This window comes from Mobula birostris, chromosome 3 (assembly GCF_030028105.1).
Source record: "Mobula birostris isolate sMobBir1 chromosome 3, sMobBir1.hap1, whole genome shotgun sequence".
In the NCBI taxonomy this organism is placed as follows: domain Eukaryota; kingdom Metazoa; phylum Chordata; class Chondrichthyes; order Myliobatiformes; family Myliobatidae; genus Mobula; species Mobula birostris.
Window position 1 is genome coordinate 28,531,967 of NC_092372.1, and position 17,032 is coordinate 28,548,998.

The window sequence follows — 17,032 nt, forward strand, 5'->3', positions numbered from 1 at the left end:
ATAAAGTGAACACCAAAATGGCAAAATCACAAGAAAATCTACAGACTCTGGAAATCCAAGCAACAGACACAAGATGCTGGAGGAACTCAGCAGATCAGGCAGCATGTAAGGAAAAGAGTAAACAGTCTATGTTTCAGGCTGAGACCCTTCATCAGGACTTTTATTCAACCTTATCCAATCAAGTCTTTATTTACCCTCAATCCTTTCAACTTTTCCATAAACCCTAGAAAGATATGGAAATAATCTGCAATCCACTCCAAACAAAATTGCAGGGAAATATTTTCTTATCCACAGTTCAAAGTTTAAAGTAAATTTATTATCAAAGTACTTATATGTCACCATATACAATCTGAGATTCATTTTCTTATGGGCCTACTCAATAAATCCAAGATAGAATAATAACCATAACAGGATCAATGAAAGACCACATGAACTGGGTGCTCAACCGGTGTGCAAAAGATGACAAACCTGGATCCCAGTCATTGGGAACATATTTATTACTTTGTTTACCTGGGCATGTTGAGACACTACCCTATTCTCAAAAATATAGTCAGGAAATACAGTTTCTCCATAGTCTCCCCATCTATGAGCTTCCTCCTTGCTGAACACCATTAAAATTATGGAACAATCTGATGAAGCGTCTTGACCCAAAATGGCGACTGTTTAGTATCCTCCATAGACGCTGCCTGGCCTGTGTTTGCTCTTCTGGATTTCCAACATCTAGAATCTCATGCGTTTACCATTAAAATTATGTTTATGATATTTTGTAGATAATCTGTTGTAGACTGAATGTACTGTGAGTTACCTGCTACCTGTGTACTGTTTTATTTCAGAGCCTGGAGTTGGGTTGGGGATTGGAGCCTGTTGCCTTACCTTAGAGAATAGTACACCAGGAATCTATATTCACAGCCTCGCCCCAGGATCAGTAGCCAAACTGGATAGCAGATTGAGGTTTGTCATTGATGGTGAAAATATGTTCTAAAAAGCTGTAGGATGTCCAGTATATAACTGAAAAGTAATCCCTTCTACAAATGTCCTGAAATCCTTGTTCTATGGTTCTAAGGAGAAGTAGGTCAAATCAAACATCAATAAGTTTCAGAAACACATTGTTCTCTGCACTTTGAAGGTGGTGCCTCGTACTGGGCAATTTTTTCCACAACAGCTAATAATGGTTGATCCTTATGTGTTCCTCTAAATCACCTTTCCAATTTTCCATTCAGAACAAGAAGTGTTATTACTTTCCCCTTCCATATCTGATACTGTGGAAAATAATTATATTGCACTTTGGCCACGAAGATCAGATGATGTGACTCTGCAATTGATTCAGTGATCTCACAGAGCTTCCACTTAGCTTCAGCTACAGCCAAACTCAGTTCATCAATGATTCTCCTAGACCTAAGAAAAATATCAGTTCCTCTCCACATTTATGCTGTTGCAAAAAGGAAGGCAGGTTTCACCATCAGTTACTCATAAACCATGACCTTCACTCTTTGTGATTTTTATAAATGACTTGGATGAGGACTCTAAGGTGAGTAGTGTTGTAGTTAGTGTAGAAAGTTGTAGGTTAACTGGGACATTGATAGGATGCAGAACTGGGCTGAGAAGATTGAGCAAGCTAAGGATTTTTTCTTTGAAGTGAAGGAGGGTGAGAGGTGGCTTGATGGAGGTGTTTAAGATAATGAACATAGATAGACTGGACAGCCAGCACCTTTTTACCAAGGCAGAAATAGCTAACACTAGTGGGCATAATTTTAAAGAGATTGGAGAAAAGTGTAGTGGGTTTTGGTGTCAGAAGTAAGGATTTTAATAAGTACGTGGAATATGCTGCCAGGGTTATTGGTAGAGGCAAATACGTTAGGAATATCTAAGAGACTCTTAGGCACGTGGGTGGCAGTAAAATGGAGGCCTGTGTGCGAAGGAAAGTTAGATTGACCTTACACTAGGTTAAAAGGGCGATATAATGTCATGGGTGAAAAGGCCAGTTTTATGTTTGATGTTCATTGGATTCAACTAGGTTCACTGAAAAGTAAAAAAAAAAGAGAAAGATTTGCATTCACTACTGCCATTCATGATCGCAGTGCTGTTGCCAGCCAACCCCCACAAACAAACTGTATTGATGGTACTGAACCATCAACTGCAGCACCAGCCATGACAATTACTATTAAAAATACTGGTTCTGTTATGTCTGGGCTTGAGGGTAGTGCAGTCCTAGTTATCCAAAGTATACTGTCATACTACAGAGCCTACCTTGATTTTAAGCCTTTAGATTAACTTACTTCTGTGATTCAGAATACTCAATGTCGTTGAAGAACCATTTTCCCACTGTTGTTGCTGTATGCTATGAACAAGATAATCAAAACTCATAAAATTATATAACCAATTCTCACAGCAATCCCAAGCATGAAATAGTAGATTTCTCTAATTTTCTGAAACATTTCGATCTTCATCTTTTTTCTCTCTAAAAGCAATGTTAAGGAACAAGCTGGATTTGTGGAGAAATGGCAGAATTTCTGCACAGGATTGTAAATATTTGCCATCGGGGTAACATAAAGTTTTGGATTTGCAAGTTTGTACATGCATACGTGGAAATCCCAAGCTTATTTGTAGCTGTTTGGTGGAGCTTACCCAAGTATATTCTGATATTGAACTCTTCACTGATTCCAACAACAAAGTGCAAAATTGAAACAACACACACAAAGTGATCAAGGAACACAGTGGGTCAGGCTGAATCTATGGAGCGAAATGAACATTTCCCAACATAAATGCTGCCTGACCCACTGAGTTCCTCCAGCACTTTGTGTGTGTTGATCTGGATTACCAGCGCCTGCAGTCTCTTTTGTGTTTCCAAAATTGAAGCAACTCAAAAGAACTTACAGCACTAATATTGGGAATCTAACCAAATCATATCATTATCCATTTGAATGGAGAGGAATAGCTGTAAGGGGCAAAGGTAACTGATTTATTTTTCAGTTTTTTACTTCTTTCAACTTAACTCATTTATTTACGATATAGTTAAGAGTATTGTGAACTGAGGTCATCATATCATACTACCCATTACACCGCTCACATTTAGAGCAGCAATGAAGGTCCTCCATCTCTGGTGGTGTTCAGGGCTTCCTTCATCATGTCAGTAGCTTTCCCTTGATATTCACTATGGTCAGTCATGCAAGTCCCAGGTACACTCTCAAGAATACCATTGCACTCAGATATAAAAGGATTCCTCAGTGCTGTTTTTGTAACAGTTTTATTTTACCAGGCAGGGTTATTAGCCCTGAGTTGAATCCCTGAATCTGCAGGACCAATGGATTACTATTAGTCTGGCCTCTACCCTTTGATCTGTTTGGCATGGGTGACCCCGCCAAGAGCCAAAGCACAAAGCCTTGACTCCAGCCAACATAGCTCCCCAGGTCACCGAAGCAGGCAAGCCTCTGGAACCTATGACAAGGTTGGGGTCCTCGTGGAGGATCATATCATAATACTTCAATAATTTTGACGGCTTAGTTCACTGTCATAATCTTTTAGCCCTCCAGAGATCTGCATCTGGTATGCTCAGACTCATGTATAGGTCAGCAGAGAGTATGGGTAGCCCATAAATTTTTTTAAAAATCACTTTAAGCAGTCAAAAGCGGTGGTTCACCCATGCTTTAAACCATCTAACTGTAATTTTAAATAATAAATGATCAACATCTAGTATTCGGAATGGAATAGTGTCTGTTGAGTTGGTTATATAACCTCATCGACTTGCTTGGGGTTGCTTTTCTGGATGGAAAAGATAGTTGGATGTATTTATTTGTTAATTAATATTCATGTTTGAATTAATTTCATCAGTTAAATGTGCAAATTAATTTTAACATTAATTTAAAGTTTTAGATAAATTTATTTTAACTACTTTAAATGTTTCAAATTATTAGAGACATTTAAAAGCAGTTAAACAGGCCTTCAAAGGCAGTCAGGGTTGTCCATAGGCAGATTTCAGCCACTGGAAGCCCATTCTCATTTCATTTTGTGGGCCAGTCACAGCATTAGATCAGCAGGCTTGAAGCTTCATTAGATCTGGAGGGCTGCAAAATATCAATGTACCTGCAGGGATTGTGTAGTGGGTTGAGAATGTAGGGATTACAACCACAATCCACCCCACTGACGTTGGCTAATTTTAATGAAAATGCTTCCTTTCTTAAAAATAGAGAATTTCAGTCAGAAAATTTCTGCTAAAATCTAAAGCGAGTGTAGAATGGTGAACTTTCTGCCGACTGTTCACATGATCTCTGGAGCGTAACTATTTTGGAGCGTACCAGTTTCAGAACCTATCTTTTTTTTATTTGAGCTTAGCTGTCAGAATGAGCACGTAATAAAGCCCACGTGTTTTATTTGTTGTATAAAGCACCAGAAAGAAGCACAGTCAAGTGCAAATGGTTTCAGATTTCATTTGATTGCTGTCTTCTTCATGAAATGTCAGCCTTGAGAAAAATCGCACAGGATGAAACTTCTTAAATGAATTGTGCCTTGTTATCATTTTACTGACTATCTAATTTAGAAAGAAAGGACTCTTTTACTTTCTTATGAATGAGTGCAGCTATATAATTCAGAGTGGAACACTATCACTTTGTTGATGTCTCTGGAGGCTGAAAATGGCAAAATTTAATGAATTTTCTCTGCCTTTCATTGCAGCCGAGGGGATCAAATTTTAGAGGTGGACTCTGTGAGTCTGCGACATGCTGCTCTAAGTGAAGCGTATGCGATTCTAAGTGAGTGTGGTCCAGGTCCTATCAGCCTTATCATTAGCCGTCATCCAAACCCAAAGGTAAGACATGTAATACAATTAGGTAGGTCTATTCAAATAAACCCTATTTCCTGAACTGAAATTATCAGAGGTGATTGGTTGTAGAAGTCCTATCACACCACTAGAAGATACTCATCCACAGGCCTTTTTTCTCACATGAACTGAGAAGGGAAAAAGTAAAGGGTCATGTACACTCAGTGGCCACTCTATTTGGTACCTCCTGTACCTAATAAAGTGGCCACTAATTGTATGTTTGTGATATTCTGCTGCTGTAGCCCATCCACTTCAAGGTTTGATGTGTTGTGCTTTCAGAGGTGCTTTTCTGCACACCACTGTTGTAATACAAAGTTATCTGAGTTACTGTCACCTTGCTGTCTGCTTATATCAGTCTGGCCATTGTCCTTCAACCTCTCTCATTAACAAGGCATCTTGCCCCACAGAAATGCCACTCACTGGATGTCATCTGTTTTTTATTTGCACCATTCTCTGTAAACTCCGAATGCACAAGATCAGTAGTTTCTGAGATACTCAGTCCACCCAGTCTGGCACCAACAATCCTTCACAGTCAAACTCACTTAGGTCATATTCTTCCCCATTCTGATGTTTGGTCTGAACAACAACTGAACCTCTTGACCATGTCTGTGTGCTTTTATTCTGAGTGCTGCCTCATGATTGGTTGATTAGATATTTGCATTAACAGGGAGGTGTACAGGAGTACAGGTGGCCAGCCATGAAGACCAGAGGAAGTTACAGTATATGTCCAGAAGTGTCATGTTCCTCTCAAGCCAGCTCCATGCGGCATACTTATGGTCAAATTACACAAGTCATGTATCTCAAAATCTAGTGATAAAGACTTTCCACAAATATCCCCTTGTTAAAATGTAATTTTACTGAATGATATTAAAATTATTCCAGATCCCTACTCCCTATCAATAGACCACTACTAAGTTGAACCAATAGACTGAAACAGATATTCTGTCTATTTTTTACTGCTAGAGTTTCCTATTAGTAAAATCTCAATTTGTCTATGAACAGGCTATAGGAATGAGACAATTTTATCCTATACAGTGCCGATAAAAAAGTATTCACCCCCTGGGAAGTTATCATGTTTTATTGTTTTACAACATTGAATCACAGTGGATTCAAATTGGTTTTTTTTTGACACTGATCAACAGAAAAAGACTATTTTATGTCAAGGTGAAAACAGATCTCTACAAAGTGATCTAAATTAATTACAAATATAAAATACAAAATAATTGATTGCATAGGTATTCACCCCTTTTAATATGACACACCAAATTGTCACTGTGCAGCCATTAGTTTTAGAAGTCACATAATTAGATAAATGGAGATTTGTTTTTAGAGACTTGTGTGCAGTCAAGGCGTTTCAATTGCTGGTAGTAAAACTACACCTGTATCTGGAAGGTTCAACTGCTGGTGAGTCGGTATCTTGCCAAAAACTACACTATGAACACAAAAGAACATTCCAAGTAACTTTGTGAAAAGGTTATGGAAAAGCACAAGTCAGGAGGTGAATACAAGAAAACTTCCAAGTCACTGAATATCCCTTGGAGTACAGTTAAGTCAATCATCAAGGAACAGAAAGAATATGGCACAGCTGTAAATCTGCCTAGAGCATGCCATCCTCAAAAACTGAGTGACCATGCAAGAAGGGGACTTGTAAGGGAGGCGACCAAGACACCTATAATGATTCTGGAGGAGTCACAAGCTTCATTGGTTGAGATGGTAGAGACTGTGCGTACAACTGTAGGCTGGGTGCTTCACCAGAGGCAGCTTTATGGGGGAGTGGCAAAGGGGAAGACACTGTTAAAAATTCTTACATGAAATCTCAGCTAGAGTTTGCCAGAAGGCATATGGGAGACTCTGAAGTCAGATGGAAGAAGCTTCTATGGTTTGATGAAACTAAAATTGAGCTTTTTAGCCATTAGGCTAAACGCTATGTTAGGCTTATACACATGACCACAAACACACCATCCCTACCGTGAAGCATCACACTGTAGCAATGTTTCATTGCAGCAGACCCCGGAAGGCTTGTGAAGGTAGAGGGTAAAATGAATGCAGCAAAATGCAGGGAGTTCCTGGAGGAAAACCTGATGCAGTTTGCAGGAGAATTGCGACTAGGGAGAAGATTTGTTTTCTAGCAAGACAATGACCCCAAGCACAAATCGAAAGCTGTACAGGAATAACAAAGTTGTCCTGGAGTGGCCAAATCAGAGTTCAGACCACAATCCAATTAAAAATTTGTGTCTGGACTTGAAAAGGACTGTTCACTCACAATCCTCATGCAATCTGACAAAGATTGAGCCGTTTTGTAAAGAAGAATGGGGAAAAATTGCAGTGTCCAGATGTGCAAAGCTGATAGAGACCTATCCACACAGACTCAAGGCTGTAATTGCTACCAAAGGTGCATCTACTAAATACTGACATGAAGAGGGTGAATATTTATGTAACCAATTATTTTGTGTTTTATATTTGTCATTCATTTAGATCACTTTGTAGAGATCTGCTTTCGGTTTGACATGAATGAGTCTTTTTCTGTTGATCAGTGTCAAAAAAGCCAAATTAATTCCACGGTGATTCAATGTTGTAAAACCAACATGAAAACTTCCAAGGGGGGTGAGTACTTTTTATAGGCACTGTTGGTAGGACTAGGGGTCGGCGGGGAGCTATTCCCTCTTCCCTTTGATCATCATGATCCAAGGCAAACATTCAGCTGTTGGTATGGTGGGCTTCAATAGGGTCTTTCAGGAAGGAACAGAAGATGAATCCTGAACAAGGACAGGCTAGGTTTTCCCGTATTGTGTTTAGAAGAGCATTCCTACATACAAAGGATGTAGGCAGTTTAAATGGCTTAGCATAGACGAGATGGGCTGAAGGATCTGTTCTGTGCCGTACTTCTATATGACCCTATGAAAGTGAAAAAACTTAACCACCACCCCCCCAACCCTCTGAACCTTTTCATGCTCAAAAGTGAAATACTGGAAATCACACATAAAAACAATAGATGCTACCTGTCTTGCTGAGTTCCTCCAGCATTTTGTGCGTGTGCGTGGATTTCCAGCATCTGCAGATTTTCTCTTGTTTGTGATTTTTTTAAAGATCCTGTTTGAGATACCAAAGTACTGGGTTATGGACTGTGGTTTTTGATGGACTTTGGATCAAGGTCTCTTTGGGGGGCTTTTGCTATTGCTTGCATGTTGTGCATGTTGGGGGGGGTGGTCAATGCTTCTGTTGGCGCATGTGAGGGAGGGGAGGGTCAGTGCTACTGGTGCTTACACGATGTCAGGGGGAGGTGGGGCTTTGAGGTTCTGATGTTCCTATCATTCATTCTATGGGGTTTCATGTTTCACAGACGTCTACGAAGAGTAAGAATTTCAGACTGTATATTGCATACGTCCTTTAATATTAAATTCAACTATTTGAACCATTGAAATAGAAAATGCAGCAGGTCAAGCAGTATTTGTGGAGAGATGAAGAATTAATGCCTCAGTTCAATGAACTTTCTTCATTTCCAGTGAAAGAGCATCAATTTGAAATATTAATAAAATAAAAGAAGTTGGAGATGGACCAGTGATTCAAGCAGCATCAGTGGAAAAGAAAAACAGAGTTAATGTTCCAGGTTGATGTCCTTGCATCAGAACTTGAAATGTTAACCTTATCTCATGTACCACAGTTCTTCAGATCTGCTTCGTCCTGGCAGGAAGACATAGCAGGTTCCCCAAATTAAATCTTTGTTAAAATACTGTTGATATCCATTTGCTGTCAATTAAGACTCCAGCTTCAGGCTCTTCTTAGTTGATATTGAGCACAGTAAGGCGATAGAGCCATAGAAAAGAACGGCGCACAAATAGGCCCTTCAGCCCATCAAGTCTGCACTGAACCATTTAAGCTGCCCTCTTCCATCAACCTGCACCAGGACCATAGCCCTCCATATCCTCACCATCCAGATGGTGAAGAGACTTGACCCAAAACATTGACTGTTCATACTGCCTGACCTGCTGAGTTCCTCCAGCATTTTGTGTGTGTTGCTTAAGATTTCCAGCATCTGCAGAATCTCTTGTGTCAAGATCTAGATTACTTTCTGATGGAATAGTTTAACTTGCCCACTGGCCCAATTTTGCCATAGTGTTGTCTTCTTTGACTGAGTGATGGAACACATGGTTAATAGCAGCGCATGTAACTGTTAATTGTCTCTAGCTTGCTTTGCGTGAAACTCCCTGTTATTTCCGTGTTAATTATAGCTCTAAGTCAGACGAGGATACTGAAGCAAATGGCTAAAGAAAAACTTTCCACTACCTCCATGCCAAGATTTATGTTTTCTAAGAATTGTTTTAAATACTTCTCAGCAGAAGCTTCACCTATTACCATGTCCTCTTCTTTATGAAGTATTACTAATCATTTTTTCCACTGCACAAGCTTGAGAGTTTCCAGCCTGGATAAACTACCACTGTAGGTTTTTTACATTCTACAATTGAATATCCAGCTGGAATATTGTTCAGTGCTGCAACTGTGCATTGTTTTTCAGTGCTCTCAAAACTATAAAAGCTGTCGTTATTTCATTGGGGCAACACACATCAAAGTTGCTGGTGAATGCAGCAGGCCAGGCAGCATCTCTAGGAAGAGGACTGACGAAGGGTCTCGGCCTGAAACGTCGACTGTACCTCTTCCTAGAGATGCTGCCTGGCCTGCTGCGTTCACCACCAACTTTGATGTGTGTTGCTTGAATTTCCAGCATCTGCAGAATCCCTGTTGTTTGTTATTTCATTGGGGCTGCTTTATTCTACCTGTACTCTTTTAAACATTTGAAGCAGTCAAAAATTAATCAGAGATGTTAATACCAATCCATTTAGTACTTAATCTCAGTTATCCTGAGCAGGAAGACACCTAGTAAAAGTTTGTGGAAAGATCAGAGGAGTCTTAATTTAAGCAGGATCTTTTGCAGATCTGATCACTAGTTGTGGAGACATCGTTGACTTTGCACCAACTAGTTTCTTGTTTGTAATTCTAATTAAATGGAGAAGAAGAATCAGAAACCAATAGTGTAGCTGACTTCTATAAGATAATTTCATCTTTTTAACTGCTATCCTATGCTATGGATCTGCTTTGGTTCCTCACCTGGAAGGAACATGAGTGAGAAATGGCAATCACAAATCAGTGCAAGAATATAGGAAGCTACTGGAACTTAAAAATATCTTTAGTCAAAGGGTGGTGAATTTGTGGAATTTGTTACCACAGGCAGCTGTGGAGGCCAGGTCATTGGGTGTATTTAAGGCAGAGATTAATAGGTTCTTGATTGGACATGGCATCAAAGGTTACGGGAGAAGGCCGGGAACCGGGAATGAAGAGATTTTTAAAAAAAGGATCAGCCACGATTGAATGGCAGAACAGATTCGATGGGCCAATGGCCTAATTCTGCTCCTATGTCTTACGGTCTTAAAAATTGCTACATTGATATTTTATTGGTCTGAAAGGAAATTACAGTGTCATAACAGTGTCATAACAAGTGCATAGATATACAAATATTGGAAGAGAAGTAAGAAAGAATAAAAAGTTACTTGAGACAGTTTAACAGGAGAGGGTCTTCACTTCCCCAGCTATAGGTTGACTCATTATAGAGCCTAATGGCTAGGGGCAAGAATGACCTCATGTAGAGCTCTTTGAAGCAGCGCAGCTGTCTTAGTCTATTACTAAAAGTGCTCCTCTGTTCAGCCAAGGTGGCATGCAGAGGATGAGAAACATTGTCCAGAATTGCCAGGACTCTCTGCAGGGTCCTTTGTTCTGCCAAAGCCTCCAGTCTGTCCAGTCTGACTCCTATTACAGAGCCAGCCTTTCTAATCAGTTTATCAAGCCTGTTGACATCACCCGTGTTGATGCCATTGCCCCAGCACACCACCGCATAGAAGATTGTACTGGTGACAACAGACTGGTGGAACATGTGAAGGAGAGGCCTGCATACTCCAAGTATGTTTTAAGAACATACTGGTTTATATTCCCTTAAAGATAGGAGATAGAGTAGGGATCTGATAAGTCAGTCAAATATTTACAGGGTTAAATATTTTTTTAAAATCCTCTGATGTGGGAAGCTATAATAAGGGAACATAGTCTAAAATATGGAGCAGCACACACAAAATGCTGGAGGAACTCAGCTGGTCAGGCAGCATCTATGGAAGTGAATAGATAGTTGACATTTCAGGCCAAGACCCTTCTTCAGGACTGAGAAGGAAGGGGAAAGATGTCAGAGTAAAAAAGTTGGAGGAGAGGAAGCAGGCTAGCTGGAAGGTGATAAGTGAAGCCAAGTGAGTGGGAAAGGTCAGGGGCCAGAGAAGAAGGAATTTGATAGGAGAGGAAAGTGGACCAAAGGAGAAAGCGATGGAGGAGGGGACCCAGGGGGAAGTAATAGGTAGATGAGAGTAAGTAAAAGATTAGGGTGGGGAATAGAGGAAGGGCACGAGAGGAAATTTATTTACCAGGAGGAGAAATCAATGTTCATGCTATCAGGTTGGAGGCAACCCAGACGGAATATAAGGTGTTGCTCCTCAGCCCTAAGGGTGGCCTCATCTTGGCACAGAGGAGGCCATGGACTGACACGTTGGAACAGAAATAGGAATCGGAATTAAAATCTTTGGCCACCAGGAAGTTCCACTTGTGTAGATGGTGCAGAGGTGCTTGACAAAATGGTCCTCCAGTTTATGAAAGGTCTCACCAATGTTGAGGAGGCCGTATTGGGAGCACCAGACACAATAGACGACCCCAGCAGATTCGCAGGTGAAGTGTTGCCTCACCTGGAAAGACTGCCTGGAGCCTTGAGTGGAGGTGAGGGAGAAGGTGTATGGGCAAGTGTAGCATTTCTGTCACTTGCAAGGTTAAGTACCGGGAGGGAGACTAGTGGGGAAAGGACGAATGCACAAGGGAGACACGGAGAGAGCAATCTCTGTGGAAAGTGGGTGGGGGAGGGAGTTACGAAGGATAATGTGTTGGATGTGGAAGCTCAAAGGGTGATAGGTAAAGACAAGAGGGACTCTATCACTGTTAAGGTGGAGGGAAGATGGGGTGAGCACAGATGTACGGGAAATGGATGAGACGCAAATGAGGACATCATCAGTGGTCAAGGGAGATAACAGTGGGATCAGTAGATTTATAAAAGATGCTGGTTGACAGTTTGTCTAAAGAGATGGAGGCAGACAGATTGAGAAAGAGAAGGGAGGTATCAGAGATGGACCAAGTGAGGTTAAGGATAGGGTAGAAGTTAGAGACAAAGTTGACGGTGGGACCTGAAAGGCAAAGGTTTGCAGTAGACAGTTGATATCTCACTGGCAATTCAAAATATGGGTAGGTCATTAAGGAACAGAAATCAAAATTATGTTTATACAAAGGAATTTGTAACTCCCATCCAAAAATCCATGGAAGCTAAGATGTTAGAACTTCCATGACAGAAAATAGAAACTATTTATTTTCCAGTTAAGAGATATGGGCCATACAGAAAAAAGTGAAGTTGTAGATTTGATCAGTCATAAATTAGTTGAAGAATGGACAACAACTGAGAGGTTGAATGGCCTAATTTTTTTTCTATTTCTAATCATTGCCCCTCAAGATAACTAAAATTTAGGTGTTAAGCTTTCCTTATGAAAAGTGCTAATAAATTCTTGACAATATGTCATGTGACACTGATTGCATTAGAGTGCAATGTGAAACAAATTTATATGGTATATACAGTTGCAAATACACTTCACACATGAATGTCATTAGGTTTCATCATTGCAACTTTCTTTTGCACTGCAAATTTAAAAAAAGGAGCCATATGGTATATGAAGAAAGATGAAGCTTTTCATCAGAGTGAATAAAATATGCTGCAAAATGTATTAACCATGTAGTTTTAACATCCAAATTTAATCAAATTCAAACCTTTAACATTTTCACATTACTGAGTCTTGATTTTTCTTCTGTATTTTAGGTTTGCTCATGAGAATGCTAACTCCTGTTGGAAGTTAGGTTCCATGACACATTTATTTTACAGTTACATGATATCTGAATCCTAAACTAAAAATTCGTGCAAGACCAATCAGAATCTCATAATTGGGCATTCAAATACGGCACATCCAGCACCTTTCACTGAGGCTGAGGGAGTTTACAGTGCCATGATCAATAACTCAGGATACTTTCATTAAATCAACAGTAATCTTCTGGTGATCAGTGGAAAGGAGATGCTGCTGATTTTTCCTATTTCTTGCGTAGTGATGCTGTTGGCATTTGTGGCTCCCCACTGTATTTTGAGTCCAGATCAGTTCATCGCACATGAACATTCATGACGTGATACATTGGGGCTACAGGGAAAAGAAAAATGATATGCGGGGTATCACAAGAGTTTTACAGACAAGTAGTTATGTTTTGAAGTGTATGCTTTGCTGTAGTGTAGGAAAACAACAGTATGCTTTTCATAGTCAATCTGGACATTAATTTGGGGCTGTTCACACCATAACATTGCAACACAGTCATAGCCATGTCATTTTCTCATCCACATTCATTTATAAACATTAATAGCTAGAAAGCAGAGGGAACAATATTAACTGAGCTTCCATTTTTCCAGTTCAGAGATTCACAGATCAATTATTGATCAGATAATTTATGGGAATCTTAAGATTTATTTATTGGAAATGTTCTTCAATTTATTATTTTCATTATTTTTATGGTGCATATCATAAAATAAGTATTCTTGATAGTATATAATTACTCCAAAACTTCCGTGTGATTATGCAGAAAGTCCTGAAATGAGTATATTACAGTTTGGTGCAGGGCCATTCTATTACCTCAGAAGTATTAGATGTGGAAGATTTTTGGCAGTTTACCCGGACATGCACGGAGGGCTATTTCACTCATAATGGCCAATAAATCTTATATTACCTCAGGATTTAAATTTAGGTCTTTCCATTAGCCATCCAAGAATTAAGTTTTATAAACAGTTTCTTAGAATATATAATTCCCAAAAGATGTTGTGTAAATAATCAGTAAGCCTAATATTACTTATCCATTTCATAGAAGATTGTAATTTAACTCAAAATGTGCAAAAAGTTCTTCTGAGAAATAGTTTCCAGTGTAGCATAAAGACATCTGTAATATAATGTTTAGCCAAGTAATATATGCATGTTGTTTGTTCTTCATTCAAGTGTTTCAAATAACCATTCTTTCATATAGATGTAATATTTATGAATAATTTATTTGACCTCATAAAAGTTGCTAGATAAACAGTAATAGATGCCACAACTAAAAAATAAAACGTTGTTCAATTTTATACTGCTAAGGTCAAAGGTTTGAAGACACAATAATTGTGAAATTATTTAAACAGTGCAACACACATCAAAGTTGCTTGAATTTCCAGCATCTGCAGAATTCCTCGTGTTTGCGTTATTTAAACAGTGCTGTTTTTCCAGATCCTCCCTTCTGAGTACAAATTGACAACGGCTACCTGCTTTCAACACTCTGCCAGAAATACTTGACAGAGACACAGGAGCAAGCTTGTATCATTTTTGCTTTGGCTTTCTGAATCTCAGCAGTTCAGCCAAAAAAACTTATAAAAAATGTTTATTTTTTCACACTGTTTCATTCCCTGAGTAAGAATCGTTTGACTAAAACACTTATCATCATTATGAGCTGTGTCGTATGATGTGGCCGATCACGGTCTTTTGACCATGCTTGTTCTTGTCAAATTTTTCTACAAAAGTGGATTACCATTGCTTTCTTCAGGGCAGTGTCTTTACAAGACTGGTGACCCCAGCCATTATCAATACTCTTCAAAGGTCGTTTGCCTGGCGTCAGTGGTCGCATAAGCAGGATGTGATGTACACCACCTGCTCCCATGGTTTCACGTGACCCTGATCGGGCGGCTAAGGAGGTGCTACACCTTGCCCAAGGGTGACCTGCAGGCTAGCAGACAGAAGGAGCACCTTACACCTCATTTGGTATCTCCACCCCGCCACCATTGAAACACTATCTATCACTATCCACACACTTATCTTGTATGTTGTGTTTGATTATACAGCAATTGTGCTTGCATTAGGAGTGCAACATGAGTAAATCTGTTCATTCAATTGAGACTGTTTGCACAACAGAGACAATATATTTTGCACATGCTGGAATTCACACAAAATGCTGAAGAAACTCAGCTGGTCAGAGAATTAAACATGTGACTTTTTGGGCTTGTCCTGATGAAGAGTCTTGGCTTGAAAATTTGTCTGTTGATTTCCCTCCGTAGATGCTGCCTTGATCTGCTGAGTTCCTCCAGCATTTTGTGTGTCAGGTTATTTGCACCATAACATTAACAGCACCTTATATTGTGGTGTTACAGTTAACTAAGTGGAAGCTGTTATATACATCCCATTAGTGGTGCCCATCAATGTTGTGGCCCAGGCCTGGTTATGTTATAGGTTTGTCACAATGGTTTTGGAGATAGTGCTGGGAGTTAGGAGTTGGATTAGGGTTTAGGGATAGGTTTCAAAGGTCAAAAGTTCATTTTATTATCAAAGTATGTATGTAGAATACAACTCTGAAACTTCTCTTCTCCAGATAGCCAGAGAATACAGAAAACCATTTAAGCAGTTGAAAGGAAGGCATCAATTCCCCCCCCCACATGAAAAGAAAAAGAAACAAAAACTTGCCAACCCCAACACCCCCAACCCCTCCCTCCACAGAAACTAACAGTCACCCAAACTCCTAGTCTGCCAATCCATAACAGGAAAGAATGGGCAAGAACACAAAAGAAACATAGAACTGAAAAAGGCCAATATGAACTACAGTTAGTTTGTGCTACAGTCTAATCCATAAATCTCAGAATTTCAGTAACATCTCTGAGAGCATCCTCCGACGGCATCAACTTTAACCAGCAGCCCCTCCGATGACAGCGACTCGAACCAGCGCTGAGGGACAGTTGGAGATTAGGGACAAGAGCCGGTGTTCAGGTCAAGATGGCACCAAGCTGCGATGTCCATCAATATGATGCTCAGACTCAGTTCTTTCTTTTTAGGTTTGTAGCAATGGTTTTAGGAACAGTGCTAGCAGTTAGGGGTCAGGTTAGGGTTTAGGGACAGGGGTGAGCAAGAATAAAGAGTCAGTGGTAGAGTCTTTGTTCAGAGGTTAGGTTGGAATGTTCTGCAGTCAAAGCTCATCAATCCTGGAGATCGGGCCGCAGACACAGAGGAGACCAGCAATCCCAAGGCTGAGAGTCCCTGGTTGGAAGTCTGTACAGGCAAGAGTCAAATGGGTCAGTGCCCTCCCCTCTCCAGATCAACTGAATCAGACATCCATGCAAGTTCAGAAGTCAAGGCCCAAGGCCTTCTGTGGTCCAAAGTCCATGATAACAGTCAGGTCAGTCAAGATCTGAAGTCAAATCTTGGATTTGGTAAATCCTGGGATTGAGGCCAAAGGTCAAACCCCTGAACAGTGAGCCATAGGGTCAATACCCAGAGGTCAGTGAAGTCCAGAAAGCAAAGCTGAAGGTCAGTGTCCAGTGTGAATCCAGAGGCAGAAGCCCCAATATCAGCGAGTCTGAGAGTCCTAGGCCAAGCACCAGAGGCTGGAGATGGCCTACCTTGTGGTTGGAGGCTCGTCAGTGTGAGTGAGGACGTGGGTTGGAAAGGAGCTTGTCTTGTGGCTGTTTTGTTCTGTTGTTGTTGCTGCTGCTTGTGTTGTTCTGCTGGGCATTTCTGGCACGTTATGTTGGCACTGGAGTGTGTAGCGACACTTGTGGGCTGCCCCTAGCACGTCCTTGGGTGTGTTGGTTGTCACTGCAAAGAATACATTTCACTGACAGGAGAAAATCTGCAGGTGCTGGAGATCCAAAGAAACACACACAAAATGCTGGAGGAATTCAGCAGGTCAGGCAGCATCTATGGAAAAGAGTTAGCAGTCAATGTTTCGAGCTGAGACCCTTCTTCAGGACTGGAAAGAGAGGGGAAATTCAGATTAAGAGGCAGGGGAGAAAGAAGTACAAGGTGGCAGATAATGGGTGAATTTCACTGAGGTAAATGTGATAAAGTTGAATCTGAACTTGAACTGTTCCTGTTTGAGAATAGATGTTCTTTATTGGAGAGATGAAACAGTTCCAATTTCTTTTAAAAGAGGTAATTAATTTGATATTAATGGACTGAATAGAGATGCCTCCATGCTACATAACAAATTCTTCAATGGACAAAAACAGGATGATATCCAATTTTAGTAGGACGCTGTCTTCTTTAAAACAAT

The 17,032-nt window shown here is 40.2% G+C and overlaps 1 protein-coding gene across 5 annotated transcripts in view; it reads left to right on the forward strand.

Moving 5' to 3' along the window:
• pdzd2 (PDZ domain containing 2) overlaps positions 1 to 17,032 on the forward strand; it is a 485,375-nt gene that overhangs the window by 385,823 nt on the left and 82,520 nt on the right. For all 5 annotated transcript variants that reach the window (XM_072252377.1, XM_072252380.1, XM_072252378.1 and 2 more), the window contains 2 exons: positions 834 to 951; positions 4,669 to 4,801. In XM_072252377.1, the coding sequence (XP_072108478.1) occupies positions 834 to 951; positions 4,669 to 4,801 (251 nt within the window). The remainder of the gene's footprint in view (positions 1 to 833; positions 952 to 4,668; positions 4,802 to 17,032) is intronic.